The sequence below is a fragment of the Leptopilina heterotoma genome, unplaced genomic scaffold, assembly GCF_015476425.1.
Source record: "Leptopilina heterotoma isolate Lh14 unplaced genomic scaffold, ASM1547642v1 Lhet_38, whole genome shotgun sequence".
NCBI classification, from domain to species: Eukaryota; Metazoa; Arthropoda; class Insecta; order Hymenoptera; family Figitidae; genus Leptopilina; species Leptopilina heterotoma.
This window is the reverse complement of record NW_025111054.1, coordinates 226050-238616: the sequence shown is the minus strand read 5'-3', so window position 1 is coordinate 238616 and position 12567 is coordinate 226050. Positions and strand designations below refer to the sequence as shown.

The following is a 12567-nucleotide window of genomic DNA, read 5'->3' as shown; positions in this document are numbered from 1 at the left end:
TTACAATTTTATTGCTAAATCGTATTGAACTGATAATTTTTTCTTTTGTCTTTCATAGGCAAGTGACTTTTCTGATATTTGTGACTGGCCTTCATTAGGAGCTCAGGGAGAAGTGAGTGAATTAAAATTTTCTTTAAATTCATCGTTTTGTTACTTTTTCCTTTTATTTGTCGTTATTTTTTGCAAAAACTAGAGCCCGCAGAAAAATTTATTTCACAAATCTGTGGGTGTAGAATTTTTGCTAAATTAATCGAAAAGGAAACGTCTTATTTACAATGGAAACAATTTTATTTTGTTTTCAAAGATTCATAGGCGTTTCTACATTTTCATTAAATTTTATATTATTCATTTTTATTCATAAATTTTGTATTATCTATTTATTTTAATATTATTTTTTTATTTATTTATTTGAATAACAAAACGGAATATTATTAGTTTTATTAATTATTAATAGAATTAATAAATTTGAGGCTTCATAAATTTTTATTATAAACTTAAGAAGAAAATTTTTTTATTCTGAATTTATTTTTCCTTATTATGCAATTTATTAATAGAAAATATTTATTTATTAATCAATTGTTATTATTTATCATTATAAATAAAGCAATATTTATCATTCATGTATCTTTAAATAATTTTTTTTCCCTGTTTATTTATTAAAACTTTATTTTCTAATTTTTCCCTTTTTGCTGAACTTGTGTTGAATATTTTTTTTTCGTTTTTTTTTAATTTAGAAAAAGTTTACACTTTTTCTAAATTAAAATTTAAAAAAAAAGATTTTTGTGATTTGATTTTTATAATTTAATTTTTATAATTTAATTTTTTTATTTATTTAATATACAAATTTAAAAAAAAATAATTTCGAATGAAAAATAATGTTGAAATTTCTCTTATTTAGAAGAAACCAGTTGTGTCAACGCCAAAACAAAATGGTATCGAGCAAAATAATTCTAAGGAGAATCATGCAAACACAACTGACAACAAAGGCAAGGAAAATAAGGAGCAAAATCATTGCCAGGATGACAGTGATGAACACACCGACGTCAATGATAAGAGAAAAAAAGGTAAGCAAAGAAAAGTTTTTTTTTTATTTTTCTTTCCATTTTGTTTACAAAAATTTGTTTTTTTTTCCTTCACTGAGTTAACGTTGGAAAATTTTATTTCACAAATTTCAAATTGACATACAAAGCTGAAATTAAAAAGACAAGATAAAAAATTTACCCTTTATTTTTATAACAAAATAAATTATTTCTATTACCATTAACAATTGGAGAAAAAAGAAAAATAATTTTAATTTAACAATTTAATTTAAATTTTTATTTAAAAAAAATAAGGAAATTAAGAAAATATGAATAGAAAGAAAAATTAAATGAAAATAAATAAGAAAAATAAAAAAATTTTAATAAGATAATAAATAATGAAAAATTTATTTTATTTCTTTATTTATTATTAAGAAAACAAATTTTTTTTAAATTTAATTTTTTGTATATTCATTTACAGTGGAAAATATTTTTTAAAAAATACAAAAAAGGAGTAAATTTACTACCTATAAATTATAAAAGACAAATAAAAAACAAAAGATTGTTGAGTTGGAAAAAATGAATTTTAATTTTTAATTTTGACGTGTTTTGCGATTTCAGTCAATAAACAAAAATGGGTCCCTCTGGAAATCGATCTGGCGAAAAATAGAAACAAGAGAGTGCGATCTCCAAAATTTCGCAGCCAAAGAGATAAAACTGGTGAGTTTATTTTCGTTCCTTCACATTTTTCTTTCAGTGAAAATATCTGTTTTTTTTTATTTTATTTTCTTTTTGTTTCATAATAAATATTTCAAAATTAATTCAATTTTAAAGTTGCGTTTACAATTTTCATAAATAGATGAACTTCAAAAAGGTTTTCGTTTGAAATTTTGTAAAATTTCAATTTTGAATGAATTTAATTAGAAATCTTAAAGAACTTAAATTTTTGGACACTTTCTAATAATTCAAATTCTTCAGAAATTAGAGTTAAATTTTTTAATTAATAATTAAAAACAATGAATTTATAGAAGAATTTTTTATAGTTAAAACACTAACAAAATTTAATTTTTGAGCAGTTACAAATAATTGCAGAGAAATTCAATTATTTTCAAAAAATTTAATTAAAATTAAAATTGACAAAATTTCAATTATTTTCAATATCTATTTTAATCAAATTTTCCAAAATACTTCAATTATTTAAATAAAATTTTAATATAATTCTAACATTTAATTATTTTCATAAATAATAAAATTCTTTTTAGGAATTCAATTATTTTCATAAATAATAAAATTCTTTATGAGTTTTCAATTATTTTCATAAATAATAAAACTCATCGCAGAATTTCAATTATTTTTAATAACAATTTTAATGGATTTTCTCGAAAAATGTAATTATTCTTAAAAATTTTATTAAAATTCATGAAAGAAATTCAATTATTCATAAAAAGCTTTGGTATAATTTATTTATTAGAATTCTCAAAAGAATTAAATTATTTTCAAAAATTTTAATGAAATTCTTTGTAACAATTTAATTTTTTTTCAAAATAATTTTAATAAAATTCTTTGTAGAAATTTAATTGATTTCAATAAAATTTATCAAAATTCAATTATTTTCAATATCTTCTATTTCAATAAAATTTCACAAAAGTATTCAATTTAAAAAGAAATTTTAATAAAATTCGTCTCAAGAATTCAATTATCTTGATAAATAACAAAATTCTTCACAGAAATTCAATAGTTTTTAGGAATTTTAATAAAATTCTTTACAAAATTCAATTATTTTCAAAAGTTACAATATTCATCCCAAGAATTCAATTATTTTCAAAAGTAATGAAATTCTTCGAAGAAATTTAATTATTTTTAAAAATTTTCACGAATATTTCGTCAAGAATTTAATTAATTAATTAATCAATTATTTTCAAAAATTTATAAAAATCTTTGCAAAAGTTCAATTACTTTCAAAAGTTTTTTTGCAATTTAATAATTTTCAATATTTACTATTTTCATAAAATTTATCAACAGATTTAATTGTAGAAAAAACTTTTTGATACAATTCTACGAAAAGATTCAATTATTTTCATAAATAATAAAATTTCATTTACGAATTCAATTATTTTCATCGGAGAATTTCAAATATTTTTAATACAATTTTAAATAAATTCCTTGAAAAATGCAATTATTAAAAATTTTATTAAAACTTGAGGAAAGAATTCAACTTTAAGAAACATTCAATTATTCAATAAAACAATAAAATTTGTTTCAATAATTCAAATATTTTCATAAATAACATTTAATTCGTCGCAGAAAATAAATTATTTTCGTAATTTTGCAAAAGAATTCAATTAGTTTGATAAACAACAAAATCGCATAAATTCTTCCCATAAAATCAATTATTCTAAGGAATTTTAATAAAATTCTTTTCCAAAATTCAATTATTTTGCGATAAATATCAAAATTCATCGCAAGAATTCAATTCTTTTAAAAAGTAATGAAATACTTTGCAGAAGTTAAATTATTTTCCAAATTTTTTAAAAATTCTCGTTCGCAAATTTCAACTATTTTTCAAAACTTTCAGTGAAAATTATTTTTAAAAATTACATTATTTTTACGAACTTTTAAAGAAATTCTTTAAAAAATTTTAATTATTTACGAAAAGAAATAAAATTCTTTAAAAAAATTTTATTTTCTGTAAATAATTTTAATAAAATAATAAATTACATTTAATAATGAACACGATTGTTTTAGAAACTTAAAAGAAATTCTTCATAAAATCCAATTACTTTCAAAATTGTCAATAAAAATTAAAAAAAAACATTTCTTTAAAAAAAATTCAAATAAATTTTGTAAAACAATTCAATTGTTTTAAAAAATTCTGATAAAATTCTTTGGAGGAATTAAATTATTTTCATAAATAATAAAATTCTTCTCAAAAATTAAATTATTGTCAAAATTTTTTTAAACATTCTTCTCAAGATGTCAATTATTTCCAAAATTTTTAATAAAATGCTTCTGATGAATTCAATTGTTTTCAAAATTTATTATTTAAATTCTTCTCAGGAATTCAATTATTTTTAAAAAATTTAATAAAATTCTTCAAAAAGTTTACAATTATTTTTAAAAATTGTTATAAAATTCTTTAATATATTTTATTAAAATTTTAATTAAATTCCTTAAAAGAAATAAAATATTTTCAAAGGTTGTTAATTAATACAATTCTTCGTAAAAATTAAATTTTAAGAAACATTCAATATTATTTATTTTTGTATTTAAATAATTTATTTCTCGTAGAATTAAATTTTTTATTTTTCGTACTTTTAACTAACAATTCTGTAGAATTAATTTTTTTGAAAAAGTTTAATTGAATAATAATTGATGTTATTGATTTAAAGTAGATTTTTAGTTAAAAATTCTAGAAAATTTTAATTGAATTGCAATGATACAAATAATTTTGATGAAATCACAGTAACACTATTTTTTTAATAATAAAATAATGATTTTGTCAGTCGGTCATATTTAATTATTATAAAACGTAAAGAAATAGATCATTTTGAGTCGAAGACTCGGAGTGATCCATTTCTTTATGTTTTATAATAATATTCTTATGAGTTGTTTAATTTGAAAAGGTTTGAATTTGAAATTTTTGAACATCTTAATTCCAATGAAAAAAAATATGATTAAATATTTACTTTAAATAAAACTATTGATGTTTTCGAATAATTTTACTTTTGAAGAAATTTGTAAATTAATTTAATAGAACATTTTTTTGAGTATCTAATAATTTTTAGAGTGAATCAGAATATTCTTTAGGATCAGGGAAAAAGTGAAAGTTTTTTCTGGAAATCAGGAAGAGTTAAGGTGAAATAAAATAAAATTTTTGTGGCAACCCTGAATTTTTTTTTAATTTCAATTGATAATATTTAAATATTTATTTTTGAAAATTGTCCAAAAGGTCATTTTTCATTTTTGTGAGCACGTTTATATTTACGAAATAAATAAACTTTTGAATAAATTTAGTTGAAAATTTTAGAATTCGAAAAAAGAATTTATGTGACAAATCTGAATAAAATAAACGACTTTTTCGACTTCTTTTATCCCTTAAAGCCGATTTGATACCTGGATTCGGGCCTGTAATGTGCCAATAAAATATTTTAACAATATTGAATATTAAAACTTTAATTTGATGGGGAATTTTTGTCTCCTAAGATCTTTTGTTCTTCTTTCAATGTTTATGTCCGTTTGCCTTAAATGGATATTTAATTACCTTCGAGTCTGAGGGCGATCTTAGACAATGAAGTGAAGACTCACTCTCCGATTGGTTACTTAATTTTTGGGGGAAGTGCTATAACTATAAAATATCTTCCTTTTTCGTCCAGGTACAAAATTTCTTTTACCTGCGTCACTTTGAATCTAGCCGTCTTGTAAGCAAGTTCAGAATTTTTCTTTCCGTATCGCGTTGTTCGTGAATAAATTTTAGTGAAAATGGTTTTATCAAAGAAAATTTGTTTTAATTTAGAAGAACGCAAAAGTGTATTAAAAAACATGCAAATTTCAACTCCATCTTTATGCATCTTTAAATTTCCTGTCGTTCAAAATGGCCAATTGTCGATTACGAATTTTGAGTTCGGATGATTCCCCAAATTTGTAAGTTGTAGGAGTTTTTAGGAATTAAAATTTCAGGTTTGTCACAAAAATAATACCTTTAATTGTAAAATTAAAAGCAAAAAAAAAAAAATTGTAATTTGTAAAATTCAATTCTTTTAAAATTATTTTTCTTCAAAAACACGAAATTTAAAAAAATGCAACATTCTTTAATTGACAAAATAATAATAAATGTACGCACAATTAAAATTCGAAAAAATCCACCGGAATTTTAATATTTCGATAGTGGAAAATGAAAATTGTGCAAAAATAAAATTTTATAGAGGGATTCGCTGACACCGTTAGAATTTTTCTTTAAAAAAAAATTCGATGAATGGAGTTTGAAAGTAGACCCTCTAACAAAAAAATACAAAGATATTTTTTTTAATATTCAAATGTAATTTTCCCCTCGGAGAATTAAATAAAATATTTAGAATTTATTAATAGAATATAATGAAATTTAAAAAATAATTGATTTGAACCTTTTTTTGAATTTGTCTTTTTATTTGTAATATAGAGGAAGAAAACTGGAGGGACAGAGATGAGAGATCAAACTACAATTACAGAGGAAGAGGAGGTCGAAGTTATCGTGGCCGTGGAAGAGGTCGTGGATCATCTCGTGGCGGTTACAGAAATCGAAATGAACAAGATTTTCCCGAATATCTCATCAATTACTCTCAGGCAAGTAAATAATTATTCTTGACACAAATTTTATTCCCTATCTATTTTTTTCGCTATTAACAAGAATTTTGATTTATTTTATTTCATCTCAAATGCCATTTTACCCCGTTTTTGGGGTATTTTAGTAAAAAGAATATTATTTAGGTGTTTTATTAATTAATTCTTTTTCATTTTAAAGCTGAAGAAAAGGCATTTTTAACCGTGACACGTGTTTTTTTTTTTGTTATAATTAAACATTAACGCAGAAAAATTGAAAAAAAGATTTTAAAAATTGTAAATTTTTAAGTAATTTTTCAACTCTGAATCGAATTATGAAATTTTTTGAACAGGATTTGTTAAAAATTCGCCGAGTTGCTAATTATTTTTTTATTAATTTTCATCAACTTTTTTCTGTTCTTTTAATAGCTCATTCAGAGTAAATTTTACTTTATTAAGTTTACTAATTCAAAAATTTCAAATCCATTTGTTTACAATATTTAATTTTACGAAATTTTAATTATTCGCAAATTCTTCAGTCAAATATATATTAGAAAATAAAAAATTCAAATAATTTAAAAAAAGAATTAATACTTTTCAAAAAAAATTAATTCTACAGAATTGTTTTATATTCAATTATTATCTATAAAATTTTAACTGAAAGTCATTTTTAAATCAATTTTAATTAGAGAATTCTACGAGAATTTAATGATTTAAATAGAAAAAAAAATAATTTATTGAATAATAATTGATCTTTAAAATTTTAATTTCATGACGAAATTTTATCAACAAATTTTTAAATAATTGAATTCTTTCTAGGAATTTTAATAAAATTTTTAAGAATAATTACATTTTTCAATGAATTTGATTAAAATTGTATTAAAAATAATTGAAATTCTTCAATGAGTTTTATTATTTATGAAAATAATTGAATGTTTGCGTAGAATTTTCATAACATTTGTTTTAATTAATTGAATTCTTTTGGAAAATTCTATTAAAATAGTAGAAATTAAAAATCATTGAATTGAAGAAAATTTTTGAAAATAATTGAAATTTTGTCAAGAATTTTATAAAAAAATTTCGAATTTCGGAGAATTGTATTATTTATAAAGATAATTTAAATTTGGACTAGAATATTGTCAACTTTTTGAATATAATTGAATTTCTGCGAACATTTGTAATTTCTCCAAAATTCAATTGTACGAAATTTCAATTATTCGGAAGTTCTTCAATTAAATATATATTATAAAATAAAAACACGAAATAATTTTTTAAAAAAAGTTCAATTTTTTTTTTTAAATTTATTCTACAGAATTGTTAGTTAAAAGTATGAAAAATTCAGATTTTCAAAGATTTTAATTTGAAACATTTTCAAAATTTAATTATTTCGAAAAATTCACGCTATAATTGCTTTTAATATTCAATTATTATCAAAAATTTTAACAAAAGATTCACTTTTTAAATTAATTTTTATTAGAAAATTCTAAGAGAATACAATTATTTCAATAGAAAGCTAAATAATTTATTGAATAATTAATTACTTCGTAAAATTGAATTCTCATAAAGAATTATATAAAAAAATTTTTAAATAATTGAATTCTTTCCACGAATTTTAATAAAATTTTTAATTACATTTTTCGAAAAATTTGATTAATATTCTATTAAAAATAATTGAAATTCTGAGATGAGTTTTATTACTTATAAAAATAATTAAATTCTTTAAAATACTTTTATTATTCATGAAAATAATAGAATAATTGCGAACAAATTTATAAAAAAAAATTATACAATAATAATTGAGATAATCTTTCTTGACGTGAAGTTTATGTTTTTTTCTAAATTGTTTTATAGTTTGAATTGTTGTCAAAAATTTGACAGTTAATTTGTAAATAATTATTTTATGAATTATTTATTTTTGTATTTAAATAATTTAATTCTCGTAGTTGAATTCTGATGGTAATAAATTAAAAAAAATTAGAGTTAAAATTTTAGAAAATAATTAAATATTTAAAGCATTACAACAGGAATTTTTTGAATTAATTAAATTTTAAAAGTTTTTTAAATTTAATTCTTTGAAAATTTAAGGGAAGTAAAAGTAAAAAAATATTAAAATTTTTATTTTAAAAGATTATTAATTAAATAATTACATTATTTTTCTTTAAAAATTCTTAAAGTTATTGGATAATTTTCAAAAATAATTCAATAACAAGAGGTTTTTGTCATTGAAATTATTTGAAATTTGAATTCCTGTGGAAAAATAAATAAGAAAAAGTTTTTAAATTTTTGTTTTAATAAAAAGTATTCAAGTTTTGGATAATTTAATATTAGAAATTTCGAATTAAATTTGTTCCTTGAAAATATTTAATTAAAATTTTTTTAAAATAATTGTACATCCGAAAATAATTTTAAAAAATTGAAACAATTGCAAATGTTGTCAAATTTCATTGAAATTGATTTTATATTTTAATGAATATTATTTGTTTACTTTTAAAAATTATTTTAAAATATATACCTACTTATTCGTATTTTTGAAGAATTATAATTTGAAAATTTGGAAAATAATTATTGAATTTTAAAAGAATTTAGAATTAAACTTATTACCACGAGTTGTTCAAATAATTCGTAATTTTGTTTTTAATTTAAAGAAAAATTGTTAGTAAAATTATATTTTTTAAAAAATGAAGAATTATCATTACATTTCAAAAAGAACATCTTTTAAAGGAAATAAAAATTTTAAAATTAAAAAAGTTAAATAAATAAATTGGAGCTGATAATTATATTTAAATTTGAAAAATTATTTAAAAATTTACAAATTTTTAAATCTTTTTTAAATCTTTTTTTTCAAATTTTCTGTGTTAATTTTTAATTATAACAAAAAAAAATACGTGTTACGGTTAAAAAGTCCTTTTCTTCAGCTTTGAAATGAAAAAAAAATTATTGAGTTTGGACCAAAAATGACAAAGTTACAAATTACTATTTATGCTTCAAAAAAAGATTTTTCAGCTCTAAAACAAAATTTTTGGGGTGTTTGAGTAATTTAATATATACAATTTTTTTTTCAAGACGAACAAGTTAGAATAAGTAATTTTACTTTTTAATTCTTTTTAACGCTCTGCAATTAAAAAGAACTAAAAATTTCATTTGAAAATGAAATAATGTTTGAAAAATTCTTGTTTTCTTTTTCTTTTTTTTTTGTTTCTAAAATGATGATTTCTTTTGGAAAAACCCGAGTGATCGCTGAAGGTTTTAGAAAGTAGAACTGATTATATTTTCCTATAGAATCAAGAAAAGAAAAAATGTTTAAAATTTATACTAATGTGAAAATTTGTTTTTTCTTTAATTTTAGACTCCGAAATATGGCCAAACGGATCCATTCATGATGCCTTATGTTGGAACATTTTATTTTAATAACGCCAATTATTTGGATCTTGACAACATCACATTGAAGGAATATATTAGAAAACAAATGTAAGATTTTTTTTTCAATTCTCTATACATATTACTTTTATAATTAATTTTGAATTATTTAATAAAAATATTTATTTTTTACGTTATGTAATATTTTTTTTTATTTTTTCTAGTTTCGTTTTTGTCGGTTTTTTTTTGTTTTTAATTCAATTTTTAGCTTATTTTATTTTTACTATTGTTTTTTTTTATCTGTTTCTTAAATTTAATTTTTGGATTATTTCATTTTTTATTTTCTTACTTTTTTGCCTCTTTTTAATTCAATTTTTGGTTTATTTTTTTATTTAATGTTTTTTTTGTTTTTTATTTTCATTTTTTAATTTCGTTGAATTTAACTTCTTGTTTACATTATTTTTTGTTTTTTTAATATTTTTTTTATTTATTTTTATTCATTACATTTCTTATCCTTTTCAATTCAATGTTTATTACTTATAAACTTATAACTTATAATAACTTATAACTTATAATTATTTCAATGTTTATTATTTTCGTTTTTATTTGCATTTTTCAATTTCATTTAATTTATATTTTTGTTTACTTTATTTCTTATTTTTATTTTATTGTTTTTTTTAAATTTTTGTTTAATGTTTTGTTTAGTTTGTTTATAATTTTTATTTTTTTTATTTCTTTTTATTTAATAAGGGTTTTTTTATTCTTAATCCGTGTAAATTAAAATAAATATTTTCCTTTTTATTTGTCAAAAATATCTTTAAAGGAGTAAATTTTAATTTAAAAATTATTAATCTTTTCAGAGAATATTACTTCAGTGAAGAGAATCTAATGAGAGATTTCTTCCTGAGAAGAAAAATGGACGCACAAGGATTTCTGCCAATCACTTTGATAGCATCTTTCCATAGAGTTCAGGCACTGACGACAGACGTCGCTTTGGTGATTGAATCAATTACCGAGTCTGATAAATTGGAAATGGTTGAAGGTTTTAAAGTAAGTTATTTTTTTCTGGTAAAATTCTCTTTTTTCTTTTTTTTTTTTTTTTTGATTTCGTTCATTGTTTCTTTAAAGTAAGAAAAAATTAAGGAATGAAAGACAAAAAAAAAATTTTTTTGTCTTTCATTCCTTAATTTTTTCTTACATTCTTACTTTCTTTTTTCTTTCATTCTTACTTTCTTTTTTTGCTTTCTTTAATTATTTTTTCCCTTTCTAATCTTCTATTCTTCACGCTTCATTTTTTACTTTCATTCATTCTTTCTTTTTTTTGTCTTTCATTCTTTCACTCTTCTCTTTTTTTCTTTCACTATTTATTGTTTTTTCTGCCTTTTATTCTTTATTTTTTTTATTTATTCATTCTTTCTTCTGTATGTTTTTATTTTTATTTTTTTATTCTTCTTTTTTCTTCGACCTTTATTATTTCCTTTTTTTTCTTTTATTAATTTATTTTTTCTTCTACGCATTTTTCTCATTCTTTTTTTCTGTCCTTTCTTTCTTATTTCTTATAATTATTCTTTCTTTTCTAGTTTTTCATTCTTTTTTTCTTTCATTGTTTCAGTTTTCCTTTTTTATTTCTTTCTTTTTTTTGACTTTAGCTTTTTACTTTCTTTTTGTTAATTCATTCTTTCTTTTTTTAAATTTTTTCTTTCTTTTATTTTCTATTAAATTTATTCATTCTGCCTTTCATTATTTCTCTCTTTTCTTGTTTTATTATTTACTTAACCTTTTATTATTTTTTTTCGTTTCTTTATTCTTATTTTTTCTGTTTCTTTTCTCTTTTCTTTCTGTTATTTATTAATTTATTTTTTCTTCTTTTTTTGTAGACAAAATATTAAGTATTTATTTATTTACAGCATTTACCGAAATAAAAGACCTTTTTTTTGTATTTATTATTGTAAAGCACAATATTATTTTGTCTTTATCTTGACTGCAATGTTTAGATGAATTTTCATATTGTGCAAAAATAATATAAGAAGGATTCGCTGACACCATTAGGACTTTTGTTAAATGTTCGATGAATGGAGTTTGAAAGTAGACCTTCTTACAAAAATATTACAATTTAGACTAAAAAAATTATCCTTTTTCATAAAAAAAAAATAATAAATCAGATACCTTATTATTTTTCTTTTCTTGTATTCATTACTCAAAGTGCTTTATGAATGAAATAAGGACTAAAAATTATCTTCGAAATTTAATTATTTTCAAATATTTTCTTCAATTCAATTTATTTCCAAATTTTCAATTAGAATTCTTCAAAAATATGATTATGTTTCAAAAAAATTTTTAAAAGTAAACAAATCAAATTCATTAAAATGTAAAATTTATTTCAATAAAATTTAACAAAATTTTCAAATTATTTCAATTTTTTAAAATTATTTCTAGAAGTACAATTATTTTTAAAAAATTTTAATTCCTCTTTTTCAAGAAACAAATTTTTTCGGAATTTGGTACTAAATTAAATTATTCAAAACTTCAATAGTTTTCCTTAAAGAAAAAGTTAAAATGTTATTCTTATTTATTTTTTCACAGGAATTTTTCACAGGATTTCCATCCCTTAAATTTTCAAAGAATTCAATTTAAAAATCTTTTAAAATTCCCATCAGAATTCAACTACGAGAATTGAATTATTTAAATAGAATAATTTTTTGTAAATTCATAAAATAATGTATTTTTAAAAATACAATTATATTTATAGATAATTTTTAAAGATGAAAAACTAAAATTCTTTGAAGTATAAAATTTATTTTAATAAAATTTTACTATAATTTTTTTTAAATTTCCAAATTAAATCTTTCAAAATTCAATTATTTTTTAGAATTTTTGAATAATATGATTCAAAACT

The 12567-nt window shown here is 19.3% G+C and overlaps 1 protein-coding gene across 1 annotated transcript in view; it reads left to right on the top strand.

Annotated features, from left to right (window-relative positions):
* LOC122505941 (la-related protein 1B) overlaps positions 1 to 12567 on the top strand; it is a 47503-nt gene that overhangs the window by 18909 nt on the left and 16027 nt on the right. Inside the window, exons 3-8 of the mRNA XM_043617842.1 lie at positions 59 to 112; positions 899 to 1064; positions 1641 to 1739; positions 6175 to 6338; positions 9661 to 9782; positions 10532 to 10721. Of these exons, the coding sequence (XP_043473777.1) occupies positions 59 to 112; positions 899 to 1064; positions 1641 to 1739; positions 6175 to 6338; positions 9661 to 9782; positions 10532 to 10721 (795 nt within the window). The remainder of the gene's footprint in view (positions 1 to 58; positions 113 to 898; positions 1065 to 1640; positions 1740 to 6174; positions 6339 to 9660; positions 9783 to 10531; positions 10722 to 12567) is intronic.